A 16,096-nucleotide genomic window follows, 5' to 3' on the forward strand; every position below is an offset into this window, starting at 1 on the left:
AGCTTAATCTACTTTGGCGAATCAGCTGACTTGATGTGAGAAAGTATATCTTCGAAGTCCTTCTCTCAGACTCAGGTATTTCTTAGCTAATGAGCTGTTATGACAGCTTTCAGGTGTAATAAACTTCATATTGCAAGTCGACGATGTCGTGCTAACTTGTCGCACGTCGCTTTTTTACGTTCCGATAAAAACACGTTTTAAACAATAACGTACACGTTTTGTCTGGTTCACCATTCTGTGCATTTTCCCGAAGTTTGGTTGAATTTGGTTGCCGGAGTCCCGAGTTGCAATAACAAACGTTTACGGTAGTCGGGCTTGTACGTGTGTCAAACGCGTTCTGACTTGAAATCCCGTTGGCCAGTTGTTTTTATAATATCTCAGGATTGAAATCTATTTTTGGGGATTTGTGTAGGTCAAAGGGTGAGGCATTGTGAGCTGCACAAAATCGCGTTCTCAACTAAATTTGACCCAAAATCGACGTGCGACAAGATAGCACGACAGCGACGAAGTACGGAAAGAATCGTCCCAGGGCACACATACCACACATCTAATCTACATTGAATCGAACAGAAGGAATGTCTGAGGGTCTGAGGGATGTAAGTTCATACTCATGTCAACCCGGCTGTCAACATTGTATTAACGGCTTTATTTTAGATGATGTGACAGATTACAACATATTTTATCTAAAGTTTTTAAAAAGATTCAATAAATAAATATTCAAATATTTGCTTTTTGGGTGGTTTTGAAAACCCCAGGGGTATTCAAAATTACTCAAAAAGCAAAACATGAAGATTTTGTTTAAAAATAAACTTCATATTATCCTTAAATGCTGTAACTGCTATTCATTGTTTAAAATTTTTAGGCAAGATAATTCACAAAATCTGAATTGATAAATAGTGGTGGTGGTTTTCAACGATTTCACGAATCGAATTTTCTTTGTATTTTTTTTATTTGGATAAAACTTCCATGTAATTTTCAACTGACGATGTCTCCGGAACTATTGGTCCAATTTTCAATAATATTTTTTGAAACATTTGAGAAATTTTCTGATCTTTTCAATTAAAATAAATTCAAAATTTTAAAATCAAGCTTTATTTTTTAAATGGTCTGCAAGAAGATAATTTTGTTAGTTCCATAGTTTAGAATAAATCTTAAAATTTTTGAAATATTTTTTTGAAAATATCTCAGAAACTAATTGCTCAATTTCCATAGTTCCAGAGAGAAAATTGTAGGAAATTCTTTTATCTCAGCTTTTCAAACATTTTTTTTCTCACTGGTGCTCTTTCAATAAATCTTTTTAAAATGAAAATAAAAACTAAAAAAAATGAAAACATAGCTATAAAAGAAAAGTAGCTTTTAAGCTACTTTACATTCTATAAAAAAATAGAAATATAATAATAATTGCAAGGTAGTACAGTCCAGACTCGATTATCCGAAGACCTCGGAAAAAATTCACTTCGAATAATCGAATTTTTAAAATAAAAATCAGTACTACTGTTTTCGATTGCAAATTAGATTTTGCTTCAAAAAAATCTTTTTAATAATTTTTTGGTTTTCATTATTTTACAAAAATCACGATTTTTTTTCAAAAAATCATATTTTCTAAAATAGATTTGGATTTTGCGCACTATGGCTTATTAGACATTTTAGCCTTCTAAAACATATAACAAAATTCGAAGATAAAAAAATATGTATTTTGGGAATTTAACATTTAGTTGTAACACATCAAGTAAAATAATCTGAAATATTTTTTTCCGTGTACTTATTTTTTCCTAATAAGTCTTCATCATCACAATCTACAACTTTGCCGGAGACATCAAGTCGATCATTTTCATCATTTTTTTTTGTCCAGGCCCAAAATTGTATAGATACTTGTATGGAAAAACTGATGATACCAGATTACTTTTTTTACATAATGAATGCATGGAAAATGTTTACTACAAATCAAAAACTTTAAAATGTAAAATCTAAAAAAAGAAATCGTAGACAATTGTAAACATGCCTAAAATAACTAATCTGTCCAGGCTACACAAAAAAAGTGTAAATGTAAACTTAGTTTCTGTAAACTTGAGATTCGACGTGAGCGGTTCAATCACACACAGTAAAAAATAATGTAAATTTGGAAGCTGTAATTTTGGAAGGTTGAATATTACCTCTTTTATGATGTAATTTAACCTCAATTTAGACTGAAAAAGTGACATTACACCATAAAAGTGGTAAAATTATACATTTACAGAGGTAAAATTACACATTTTTTCTGACATAAAAGATGTACCCCTTCCCAGATGTAATATTACCATGATTTTTTTTTTTCTGTGCACGCTGAATCATATTTTTACGTATAATTTGTTGCAAATTTACATCAAATTGCATTTGAATTCAAATGTTAAATGACGTGCAATAGTGTTACATCAGACACTGATTTTTTTAAGTACAATATTAATTTATTCTAAGAGTTTTGCCTCCCTTTTATGTTTAGTAATTGGGTTTTCGAATTACTAAATAAGAAAGGGAGGCACAGTTGCTAGAACAAAGGAATTTTATTATTTCTTTTTATTTTAGTGTAAATGATGTTATATTCGTTCGGAAATATTTTTGTGTGTATAGATTAGTTTCGGATAATTTTCATTGTTTTATTTTGTATCGACGAGCTCAAATATGTTTCAAAAATGCTCTAAAGTGATTGAGGCATTTGAAATCCAATGACACGATTACCAAAATTATGGTAAAGTGTCAATAATAAATTATAATAATAATAATTTGTAATCCAAGATGGTAGCCAATCTGGCGGTGATAAAATATTGAAAATTGCATTTGGTTATGTAACAGGCAATCAATTACTATAACTGACATGGGGTCGCTAAACTCGAATTAATTTTAAAAATTAGAAAATAAAAACATGAATCGAACTTCGAAAAGTGAACGCTTTGGCATAACTCAATTGAATCATGAGATTTCTAATTGAAAATAAAGAATTTGACTGATTCACCTCAAAAGAGCAGTTTATTTGCTCTTTCTCCGGAAACCCATCGGGGAAGTCGCGACTGTTTCATGCCACAACAGTTCAACAATTTGCCTTAGGGGAGCTGGGGGTAAGACGGCCAGGCGGGGTAAGACGGCCACCCCACTGTTTTACTAAGTATACTAATGAATATTACTAAAATGTTTAGCAATACTGTTCCTCATGCTAAATAATGCACATGGAGTCACCTTTGCCAAAAATATTGTTTGAAATAGTATAAAAATAGCTCAAAATAAACAAATAATTTTTGAACTTGAAACTGGATGTAATTTTCATGAATAACAACTTAGGCATTTTTGTTAGATAACAATATGTTTTCCTGTCTTCAAATATTTTTTCATGTTAAATTGAAGTTTTCCCTAGATTTTGTCCATCGAAAAAGTTTAGAAAATGCGATGAGCTATTTACAAAAATTGTTTAAAAAAATAATTTATTTGGGGGCAAGACGGCCACCTCCTCCGGGGGTAAGACGGCCACCCGTAATTTGTAGATTTTAATTGATATAGGTTATATTTTTGACGGTTTTTGACTATTAAGACATATTTGTAGATAAGGAAAAGCATTTTCAATAAAACTATCCATTTTTAATCAAAATGCTGTTAACTACCGTTTCGACAACATTCTTTACTGTGATATAGCAAAACTTATTGAATAGTATGAAATCCTATCAAACTTTTCATAAAAATCGCTAATTTAATATTGTTTACATAATTTTGATTTACTTATTCTAATCAAAATACACAAACTAATTATTTTGCATCAAATTGTGTTTGTTTTGTAGTAAAAATTCACAGTTTTTCATAAAATGTGGTCGCAATAATATGAAATTCACTGAGCCAAAATATGAAAATTTTAAACAGCATTTTCCTTCACATTTGAAACCTGATTTTTTCAACCAAAATAGTTATGATGTTCAGAGAAGTCTGTTCAACCAACCTTGTAGGAATTTGGGTGGATTTAGCAAAGTTATTAAGTTAATTTATAGCACTGGCCGTCTTACCCCACATGGGTGGCCGTCTTACCCCGCGTATTTCATATATATACGATTTCAATTATTTTTTTAAAATTCCTGAAAAGTATTGAAAATTGGTTTTTAGACTAACTAATTTATGTCATTTCTATAATGGACTAGTAGTAGAACAATATGTACGTAATTTGAGATCAAAATAATCTGTTGTGTAAATTTTATTAGACTTCTCCCTTAGGGTGGCCGTCTTACCCCCATCTCCCCTACAACAGTTTATTATTGAGTCCGCATTCTTCTAACCATCTCTCTTTCTCCCGTCTGTCTCTACTCTTTTGCAGAATGAATCTGACGATGCGACTGCTAGCGCTGGCGTCCTGCCTGCTGCTGTACCCGACCTCCTCCGGCCACCGGATACAGCTGTCCGACTCGATTCTGGACATCATCAACACACGGCACGTGGAACGGGTGCTCGCGGAACGGCGCATGAACGCCTCATCGCGCGACGAGAAACGCTACCTGGTTCAGAACGAGCTGGCCGAGGACGAGGACGGTGGTGGTGGTGGTGGTGGTGGGGGAGGGGCGACCGAGGACAGCAGCATCGGTTCCGACCTGTACCAAACGCCCGAGGTGGCGATTGACTTTGACTTTAACGGGAGACGTCACGGCGGAGGAGGAGGGGCGTTCAACGAGACTGGGGGTTATCAGTATCAGGCGGCTACGTCGTCTTCGTCGAATGCGGACATTCTGGCCGATCTGCAGGCATACCGCGGCGATAAGCTGCTCAAGTCGAGCAAGAACGCGCTGGTGGTGACGCGCAAGGAGTACCTCAAGAAGGACTGGTGCAAGACGGAACCGCTGGTGCAGCGGATTCGGGAGGAAGGTTGCCTCAGCCGGACCATCATCAACCGCTTCTGCTATGGCCAGTGCAACTCGTTCTACATTCCAAAGTCGCCCAAGCGGCCACGGCGGCATGGTGGCCAGAACAATAACGGTGGCCGTGGTGGTCACCACCATCGGAACGGTGGCACTCCGGTTCCACCCCGGGAGGTCAACCTGGACTTTGAGGACGAGGACCTGACCGGGCCGGCTTTTCGTTCGTGCGCCTTCTGCAAGCCGAAAAAGTTCACCTGGATCACGGTCACGTTGCGGTGTCCCTCGCTCGTGCCCCAGCTACGCCGGAAGCGCATCCAACGCATCAAGCAGTGCAAATGCATTGCCGAGCCGTTGAACTAAGTCGCGTTTTATTTTTTTGTTTTGTCGTTCTGTTATTAGGCGTAGAGTGCGTGAGTGTGTGTGTGTCACAGTGTGAATGATTGTGATTCTGAGAGGGGGCGTCAGGGCGCATTTACGCCAATCTCCGACGCGTCCAAAAACCAAGAAGTGTAAGAAAGTGTAGGTTTTATTCTCTCTGTTTGTTTCTGTAAGGTTATTATTTAAGGTCTGTTTTGTTTTAAGTTTTGGAGAGACACCGTTAAGTTCGTCGACTACGGCGCCGTCGACGCCGCCGCACCGCATTGTGACTGTTGCTTTAATTCCTGTGTGCAAACACTTTTTATTGCCTTTTAATTGTTAGGTTCATCGTAACAATGATTTAAGACAGTCGTTAGAGACTCAACGCCAGCGTCTAAAGTATTCGAATGCAAAATCGATTCCAGTAACTGTAGGAAAAATCCGATAGTACCAGAAACATCGTCAAATCGTCTCCTCAAACTTCCACAATTCAAAAATCCCAAACGCTGATTCATAGTTTGTAGCTGTGGCTACCGAACTCCGTGGTCACATCCCCCCGCAATCAACAACAGATTTATCGGATTAGTGCCACAATCCCCACACATTTGGCCATAATCGATCGATCAAATTTCACTGCTGCCGCCGGCGGATTATCCCGCCAAATTGGAGCCCCCTCTGACTCTCACTCGTTTGTGGCATTGTTATTCTAATGCAATGCAAACAGGTGCTGATTTTGGGGGGAGGTGACGACGACAAAGACTTGTGATGAGTGAATGAGTCACCTGAGAGAGTGGTGTTCCAAATCGTTTTTAGCCACTTTTGAAGAGGACGCAAGCCCCCAGAGGATGAGGCAATGCTGCTTGGTGGGATGAATAAATTTGCGTGAAAACAAAGTTGGAACATCATCGGCTATGGAGAAGTACATGTTTTTTTCCGTGTGAGATTATCGTGATCGGTTTTTTTTGTGGACCAACTGTTTTTTTCGATTTTATCTAGAACAAGACGAATTTCACAAGTTTTGATTCCAAATTTTTCCAAAGCTTAATTTCTTTTGAATGATTTGAAAATTCGACAAAGATTAAATTTTTTACAATGAAAATCGTAAGGCTAACGAAAAACACCTAAAAATTTTATTTTTCTCATTTTTTTAATTTAATTAAATGTCTCGGAGACTAGAGGAACGGCATGTTATACCATCGGGCACTTAATGGTGGCATATCAACACTTTGGTTTTCGATTACAGCATCTTAAAAGCGTTTTCAACTCATATCAAGCATAGCTTAGTCGGAAGTGAGCAAGCAAGTTTATATCAAGACTATGGCAAAACAAGTAGTTTAAATAGTGGTAATTTGCAAATTCGACGGAATTTGGACCGGGTCAAAATACACATACGATTATTTCCCCTATTCGTCCGAGTTTCAGATAAAAAAAAGAAAAATTGCTGTTTTCTCAGCTATTTGAACAAAGTTTTCTGAAATGGAAACACATGAACACTATTTCAAGAAAACCAAATAAATACTTGTTTCTACTTGGAATTAACCCTAAAATGGCTATAACTTAAAAAGAGGAAAGTTTTTTATTTTTGAAGGTTAAGTACTTTTTGATAGCATGCCAGATGTTGATTGAAAAAAATATTTTAGTAGAAAAAATAAGACTAAATTTCAATAATTTTTGAAAAATTTAAAATTTATTTAAAATTTTAACTTTGTATTTTTGTTAGTCCATACTTTTTTGCTCAGAATTTGCTTTTTTTTTGTAGAAAAAAGTTAATGAAAAATGTTTTTCGAGTGCTACTGTTTTACGGAACTTTGCTGAAGACACCAAACTTTCGAGGAAATGAATTTGTAAGTAAAAATGTTTCTTTTTTCGTACAAAAGTCCTTCAAAAAGTGTAAGCCAGTCAAACAAATACAAATAAAATCAATTTTCCGGTTGTCGTGGAGTTAAAAATGGCTAATGGCATGCCCAAAACAAATTTCTGATCTCTTTTTTAAATTTAAATGCAAAACAGATCATTTTAAAAAGTATTAAATGTTTATTTTCTGGAAATATAGTAATTTTCATATAAAATCAAAGATTTATAGAATGAAATAAAAAGCTATAATTATTTGATTTTTTTTTTGATTTGATGACAAATTTGATACAAATAATAATTCATACAAATTTTATTATTTTTTTAAATTGCTCAAAACAAACATGTTTTCCTGAAAATAGTTGTGCAATTGATTGTTATTATTAACGTTCATTTTTGGGCACATTTGGATTTTGGAGTTTGTTAAGTGTTTTCTGATAGGCTTTTGCAGATAAATCTTGTTAATTTCACGAGTTTATTTTGAGAAATCTGGCAACACAAATTGATTAAGGAACCTTGCAATTATCAGTCCACCCACTTTCAGGGTTTTTTTTCGCCATGCAAAATTTCAACTCTTTGTATGGGATGTGTTTTTTGCCACGTAGTTTATAGATGGCTACAACAAATTCCAGCAAAATATATGAAAAAAAAAATTTATATGGGGGAAATTCTTTAATGTTTGGAAGGTTAAGCACTCGCTCCTAACTCCATCCTATTCGCAAATTTTCACTATTTAAACAACTAATTTTCCAAAACTTTTGATAGAAACTTGCTTGCTCAATTCTTATTGAGCTAATTATCACTCGATTTCAGTTGAAAACGCTTTTTCATGAGCTGTAATTGAATGTCAAAGTGCTGATATAGCAACATTAGAGGCAGGCTGGATTTAGATGCGAGTAAGTACCAATTATTCTAGTTCTAGCGATTGTTTTTAGAGACATCTTGCAACATAATTTCCATAAATATTATAACTTATTTTGTTGCAAAAAAACTCAAACTCAAATCACTTTTGCTTTTGTGTTTTCTGTTTTCTACACAACTATCCAGACTGTTGAACAGCATTAAAAGTCTCGTTTTTACATTTAGATCTAATGAAATCTATTTTTTTGTTTTTTTGATGGCTGATTTAGTATTGGCATGGATAAATTTCTGGAATCATAAGATCATTTAATTGTTTAAAGTCGATCCAAATCATCGGTAGCAGATAAAATTAGATGTTTCAAGATAATAGATTTTGGACATGGTTCTTTCAATCCAGTCCCACAACTCTCGACGGCTACTGCCTGACAAACGTCATCCCGCAGACATCGGGGACCACCTTTTCGGCGACTCGTGTGACTCATCCCGCTCATTGACGGGCCCCTGGCGTGACCTCTTGCGACGGGGCCCGCACGAGAACAGGTTACGGGGCCCCAATTTCCATAATCACCAAAATTCAAACAGACATAAAATTATCACTCAAAATCACAAAACGCGCACGCGATGACTAAGAAGATTGTGTCGCGCGCGTTCGTACTAACGAGCAACTAAGTTCGGCTTTTCGGCCGAGGGGTGGAGGGATTACTTCCTTAAGCATGGTTGGTTGATTGAGTGCTTGGGGATCGTTTGAAATCAATTTTTTATTTGCATTTTTGGCGCACGGGGTTTGATCACCCAAGATGAGTCGATTTTTGTTAAGGCGATGATTTGTTGAATGGGTTACAAAAAAAAGTGACGGCAGGAATAGCGCACAATACAATGTTTGGCGGCTTTTTTTAGGTAAACAATCTAATCACAGTATGACATAAATTATAAACACAGTTAATATGCACAAGAAACCGTCACCACCTTCCATGGCGAAAACGATTACACAAATAGTCTGTACAAAAGCAAATCGATAAAAGTATTTAAGTAAAAGAGGAAATAAGCAAATTATTTTTGTAAAAACAATAATAAAATAACACTCAAAAATATGTACCCAATGAACGAACACAAAATAGATGAAACTGAGCTGAGATTAACAAAACAAAACAATTTGGTGGCCATTAGAATAACCAATTATAATTGATGGATGTAGATAGTAGGTACCTTCACTAGATTCCATAGGAGTTGAGCTTTGCTTTGCATTAATATTTTGACTGTTTTCAAGCGATTCAACATTGGCAGCAGATTCTTTCTCCCGCGACACTAAATTATCTCTCTCTCTGTTATTTATTAAAACAAAGATAAAGCTCTAAAACAAATGTTCCTATTAAAATGTAATCATATGTCAAACGTAAAATATTGTTAGTTTGTCTCGACCATATAGCTTAGTAATACCAACAAACATACCAGTGAAGCATTACAATTTATCGCAAGAGCAGTGCACACCTTTCGTTTTTCAGTTGCTAGGGGACCACCTATAAACCACGTGGACACTTTGGGGGGGGGGGGGGGTATGGCGATTGTCCATGCTCCATACAAAAAAGATTTTTTTGTATGCACAATTGTCCACGAAGGGGAGGGGGGGGGGGTTCGAGATTTCAAAAAAAGTGTCCACGTGGTTTATGGATGGTCCCTAGAGGATAAAAAAACGAAATGCTTTAAATTGGCCCACGGGCCAAAAATGGGCGGCTACAATTAAAAATTACGAAAGGTGTGATCTATTAAACGGTGTAGCGAACAACAAAATCATGACTAGGTACTATTCTGCCTGCAGAATAGTCTTCGTCTGTGTACACAGAATAAGGAGAAGAAAACACCAATGGACAACCACTACCACAAAAACAAGTTAAACTAAAAAAAAGAGTAATAAAGTTCTGAAGTAGAGAAAGTTAATGCCTAATTGTGTTTTAATTGATCTGTAACTCCCTCCCTCGTCGTTGTCTTCGTTGGGCTAAACAATCCCGGCAAATCGTCCCGCTGAAAGGGTGCTAATTGTTTCTGATTTGATAATTGATTTCCCAAATTGTGATGACCAACTGGCGGGATGGGATTGGATGTTTCGAAAAAAGTTTCAAGTCATGGTTCGATTGCTTTCTGCTGCTGCTTACGGAATGGTTGAGCAGGTAAGTATTTTCAATCGATCACATGACATTTTTTTAAATATAAGATTTATAAGAGTTCAAACCTAAATAGGAGGACGGAATTTAATTGCAAAACATGTAAGAAATTTCTTGAATAGAGAATTATTTTAATCATTATAATTATTTCAATTATCTGGCAAGTACCAGGACATAACTGAATATGAACCTAGTTGGAATCTTGGTTAGTAGGATCGTATTTTTACGGAGCTAACCTCCAAGATTTGTATTTAACATTCCAACGCCCAAGGCTCCAAAAAAGTTGGAACGGTAACTTCAACTCAATCGTTCTCGGGCAGAACTCAACCAATCGAGATGATTTTTCTTTCCAGTGATTTGTTAAGATGTCTAGACCAGGGGTGCTCAAAGTTTTTGGATGCCGGGCCAAATTTGAAGCTCAAATGAGCTTGCGGGCCAAATGTATAAAAAAGGTAATTTAAAAAAAATAAATAACTTCATTTTAATTTAAAAGGCAATAAACTACATCTATTAATTGAAGTTTTGAGAATTTGCTGTTACTTTTTGAACATTTCCTTTAAAAAACCTTTAAAAAAACTCTAGATTTTGTTTATTTAAAAAATAAAAGACAGTTTTCCATCAGTTTTATTGCTTTTTTTGTATTTTTCAAATACCTAAACAACTTTGCAATGAAAAAAAATAGAAAATGTATTATTTTCAAAAAGTGTAAGATTGGACGAAAATAAAAATTTAAGCGAATTTTCTTTCGCTCTAGATTTCTAGATATTTTTGAGTAAACCCGAACATGCTCAAATTGAAAATAAACGCAGAGGTATGAATTTTAAATTGATTTCAGCTGATTGCACATTATTTTCAATTGAAATTTGTAAGTTTGCCTGAAAAAATATTTTTGTCTCTGATTTTTCGAGCCGGGGAAGAGTTGATTTGAAAAAGGCTTTGAAAAATATTTGCAACAGTCTTATTCCTCTGATTTTAACATTTAGTCTGCCTGAATGAGATGGTAGCCAATCAGATTCGTTATCCAACTGTCAGTAGTTCAAACCCCGAGATGGAAGATTTCTTAGTGCTAAATAAGTTAATGGCTCAGTCCATAAAAAGGGTCATTAAGACTGCTTAATTAATATGTAATACTTATTTTTTAACCATGATTACATTTTTTTTACTTCAGTCAAATTTAAACATTTCATATACATTTCCAAAAATGTTTATTGAAAATTTTGATATTTACTAATTTTATTCATATTGTAACGTGTGAAATTGTTTTAAATTAGAAAGATTCATGAAAATTAACAATAATATAAAATTTAAAAAAACATAAGTTAAAAATAACCCTTGATTTTGAGAAGTATACAATCACGGTTTATTTTCAATTAACGGGCCATTTTACATGATCATTCAAAATTGGTCCGCGGGCCACAAAAAATCACTTTGCGGGCCACGTTTGGCCCGCGGGCCATACTTTGGTCACCCCTGGTCTAGACGATTCTAGAACTTTCAAAAATCAAATTATTCGCTCTACAGCATTGCCTTGGCGTTCTCGATTGCGAGATTCCTACTCGAAACTAGGTGTTCGAAGGCTTGATTGTTGAGGCAATTGCAAACCTCTTTTTACACCTTAGCTTCCATCCACCCCGGGATTCGAACTGACGACCTTTGGATTGTTAGTCCAACTGCCTACCAGCGACTCCACCGAGGCAGGACCCAGGGAGACGACTCCTACACCTGGACTGAGCTAACGACCTAACCTTTTTTAGGTTAGTCCGGGACCAACATTTACTTCCCTTCCGACGGAAGGTGTGATCAGACAAATCTCGTCTCGAAAAATGCCACCGGGACCGTCTGGGATCGAACCCAGCCAGACTGGGTGAGAGGCGATCACGCTTACCCCTACACCACGGTCCCGGCATTCTAGAACTTTGCAGAACTTAATTTGATCAAATCTGTATTTTTTGCGATCAAAAACATCGTTCCAACTGTTTTTTCGCGTGTAAAAAGAAATTCGCCAAAAATTCCGCGGAGGCCGTCGTTTAAGAAAAGGTGGAACGATGTTTTCGGTCGAAGAAATTACAGATTTGTTCAAATCAAGTTCTACAAAATTTTAGGATCATCTAGACATTCTTACAAATCACTGGAAACTAGAATCGTCCCGATTGGTTGAGTAATGCCCGAGAACCAGCGAGTTGAAGTTACCGTTCCACCTTTTTTGGGAGGCTTGGGCGTCCGTGTAAGTTGGACATGTGTTGGGCGTTCCAGTGTTAAGGAACCTTGAGGGCCCAGAACATCCCAAAAGTGGCCCAACGTGTTCATCGGAATGCCAAGGGGTCCCAAGGATATCACTCAATATAAACTTCAATTGCGAACTGGGTCGAATCATATTATTACGGCGATCGACTTCCAAGCTCTGTAGTTTAGGATTCTTTGGAAGGCTCAGAACAGTCCAAAAGTATATATTTTAGTTCAGTTAGGAGGATCTAGAATATGTAAAAAAGAATTCCAAGAGTAATTCTTTGGAGTTTCACTATTTTCCAAATTTTTATTTTGTACTTTTTGGTTGGCCATTTTACATTAATAGCTTTCTAATGCAAGACTCCATATAATTTTTCGAGCTGATTGCACAAAATATGTGAATTTTTGATCGATAGGCAAAGTGAAACATTCTGATCAAAGCTTTCCGGAAAAATAAGTTCAAATAAAAAAAAAATACATCTATTTTTTGGACATTTTATTATTGATAAATAGTTGTCACATTTTTTTAAATGTTGAACACAGAAAAAAGAAATTGTATTATGGAAGGTTGAAAATTTGGTTGGTTAAATATTACCTCTTTTTAAGTAATTTTACCTAAAAATGTGTAAAATGTAAACCCGATTAGAATTCGTCAGATCTGATGAAAATTCAACAGTTCCTTATGTAACATTGCACATTTTTTTTACGCAAAATATGATATTCCCGGGACCGGGACCATGGTGTAGGGGTAAGCGTGATTGCCTCTCACCCAGTCGGCTCGGGTTCGATCCCAGGCGGTCCCGGTGGCATTTTTCGAGACGAGATTTGTCTGATCACGCCTTCCGTCGGAAGGGAAGTAAATGTTGGTCCCGGACTAACCTACAAAGGTTAGGTCGTTAGCTCAGTCCAGGTGTAGGAGTCGTCTCCCTGGGTCCTGTCTCGGTGGAGTCGCTGGTAGGCAGTTGGACTAACAATCCAAAGGTCGTCAGTTCGAATCCCGGGGTAGATGGAAGCTAAGGTGTAAAAAGAGGTTTGCAATTGCCTCAACAATCAAGCCTTCGGACACCTAGTTTCGAGTAGGAATCTCGCAATCGAGAACGCCAAGGCAATGCTGTAGAGCGAATAATTTGATTTGATTTGATGATATTCCCTGATGAATATTAAAATATTTTTTCCTGCGTAGGGGACTAAAAATGCATCTGCAACAATTGGTTGTAGAGGCATGAATTTTTGAAAAAATCGAGATATTTTAGAAAAATATTGCAGTTGAAAATGAAATTTCGTTTATTTACTAAGCTTTGAAAAAATAAAGTGAATTATAGTTAATTATTCCGAAATGTTTTTTTTTGTTGCAATAAAGAAAATGAGGTGTAAATGATATTTGTTTTGCAATTCCGTCGTGAAACTACATACTTTTCCTGTCATTCTTGAACGACGAAACAGCCTACTTTTTCTGTACCAAAAATAACAGAATCGAATAGTAACCCTTTTCAAAACAAATGCTGAAAAGTTCTACTTTCGGCACTGAAATGGATGCTGAAAAGTTGAACTTTTCAGCACTTGCTAGGAAAAGTTATAATTTTCAACATTGTTTTTTGATTTGAACGATTCATTGACTCAATGCATGGACATTTGTCCTATAATTCTGTTCAAATGGTGTTTTTCGGAATTGCAAAAACCGTTGTATGGAACTCGTTGCAAAACTTGATTTTTCATCACTCGTCGTATTTATCTAACTCGGTGAACCTCGTTAGATAAATGTACGACTCGTGCTGAAAAAATCCTCTTTTTTCAACTTGCTGCATAAACTACTATTTGGACACCAGAGAAAAAATACTTCATTTTAATAGTTGAAAGTTTTAGAAAAACAAACTGGTTTTATTTGTCACTTAATTATCCCATGAATTGAAATCACGATAACTCGTAAACTATTCGTTCGAATTTCGATGTTAGAAATTGAAACTTTTGTGATTTTTTAATCAAAATAATTTTTAAATTTCAAAGTCATGATTAGGATTAAGAAATATTTTTAAATGTTTTTGTCATCGTCCCTTCAAAATCGGGCCAAAATATCAGAAATAAAAAATAAATCTAAAAAACTTCAAAATTTCACTGGAAATTTAGTGCAATTAGCTGAAATCAATAAAAAATATCGTTCAGAATCATATTCAGCATGATTGGGTTGATACCCAATGAAAATTTTCGATGTACAATACCACAAAAAGTTTTGTTTTTGCTATTTTTTTTCGTCAAATAAAACATTTTTTGGAAACTAATGATTGCAAAACAAATGAGAAAACATTTTTCTTAAAACTGAACATTTCACAATTTTTTAAATTTGAGCACTGGGTGCATTTATATCATAAAATATTTTGAAATGGTAAAAAGTTTAGCATTTTTCGAAAAAAAGGTGTAAACTAGCCATGAAAGATCATGTGCTCCACTGATTCAAGGATGATTCGTTTTATTTTAGAATTGTTAAATTTAGTGGTATCAAATCAACAAACATATGCCTGCTTATATTTTGATAAATATTTGAGTTTGACATTCTCATAACTTCAAATTGTTCCTTTTAAAATGTCGCAGAATAAAACAATTTCTTTTTTTTTGCAAACAGACCATCCTTCAGTCTAGCCATAAGTCACAATCATCATCGACAACCTCCTGTCAGCTCAGGCTCTGATGGATTGCGTATCCGACCAAAATCCGTACAGTCATCTCTGCCCGAATCCTGTCCCCGGGCTCGTGGCAGACAAACATTTTCGCCACAAAGAGTCGGTCGTCTTTTCGCTGTCATCGTCCGACGCGTCAACCGGGCGCGCGTCTGGGTTTTGCCGCCGGTTCCCGCGAGGACCGCGACCGTCGACAATGACACCACACCGGCCACGTGCCGGCTGCCGACAGCCCTCGGAGGGGCCAATCCCGTCTGGCCAACGAGACGTTGAAGACTGTTTGTTTTTGATGGTTGCAAAAAAAGACGGCCACGTAAGTCACCCAATCAATTCTTAACCCTCAAGTGTGACGGTCACTTAAAAAAAAAAAACATTAAAAAAATCTAGTTTAAGAACAAAAAGTTTCTGATGATAACCAGTAAATTGTTAAAACTAATCAAATCAAGCAGTAGAGGGTTAAGGGAGGCCCGTCTTCCTCAGCCGGGGCAGGTGTGGCGCCAGGTTCTGGAGATCGATCCTCCACCGGCAAGACAATACCGGTTCGACGGTCGAACGATGCGGGAGCAGTCGTGCAGCGGCTCCGTAGAATGATGATTAACATTTCAGCAATAAATCAAAACTGTCAAAACAAAGTACAAGTTCACGGTGCTGCTGAGTAGGCGCCATCCGTGGATCCGAAAGTGGAAGCCGGTGGTGCCGGAACCGTTTTAGTGTTCCTCCGGATACCTCTACGTCTTGGTACGGTGGCTGAGAACTGAGAGCGTTTTTTGGAAGGAATCAAACTTTTACGTATGAAGGTGAAGAAGCAACGGTTGAAATGGGATAATAGATGGTTTGTTTTCTGAGGAAAATTGCCAGCCACGGCAATTATGTTACACTTTGTTGAGCTAACTTAATCAATCAGCTGCTGGATGAAAACGTGGCAAAATTTAGTTGTTCTGTGATCATTGTGTTTATTTATAAAGACGATCTCAACAATACTGTCAGGTGAAAAGCCAACACCTCATAGCATTAAAGCTCGAATGGCACATCGATTGTTTTGAATAAAACATGACGTCACTGAAAAATCTCGCATTCTGGCATGTGCTTCTTAGATTCAACGAATCGT

General features: G+C 36.4%; 1 protein-coding gene across 1 annotated transcript in view; it reads left to right on the forward strand.

The window, feature by feature from the left end:
* The window catches only part of LOC120420588 (uncharacterized), a 50,018-nt gene extending 42,692 nt beyond the window's left edge, over positions 1–7,326 (forward strand). Inside the window, exon 2 of the mRNA XM_039583664.2 lies at positions 4,328–7,326. Coding sequence (XP_039439598.1) covers positions 4,329–5,222 — 894 coding nt within the window. The 5' untranslated portion in view covers position 4,328 and the 3' untranslated portion in view covers positions 5,223–7,326. The remainder of the gene's footprint in view (positions 1–4,327) is intronic.
* Positions 7,327–16,096: the final 8,770 nt, after the last annotated feature.

Source organism: Culex pipiens, chromosome 2 (genome assembly GCF_016801865.2).
Source record: "Culex pipiens pallens isolate TS chromosome 2, TS_CPP_V2, whole genome shotgun sequence".
Lineage (NCBI taxonomy): Eukaryota > Metazoa > Arthropoda > Insecta > Diptera > Culicidae > Culex > Culex pipiens.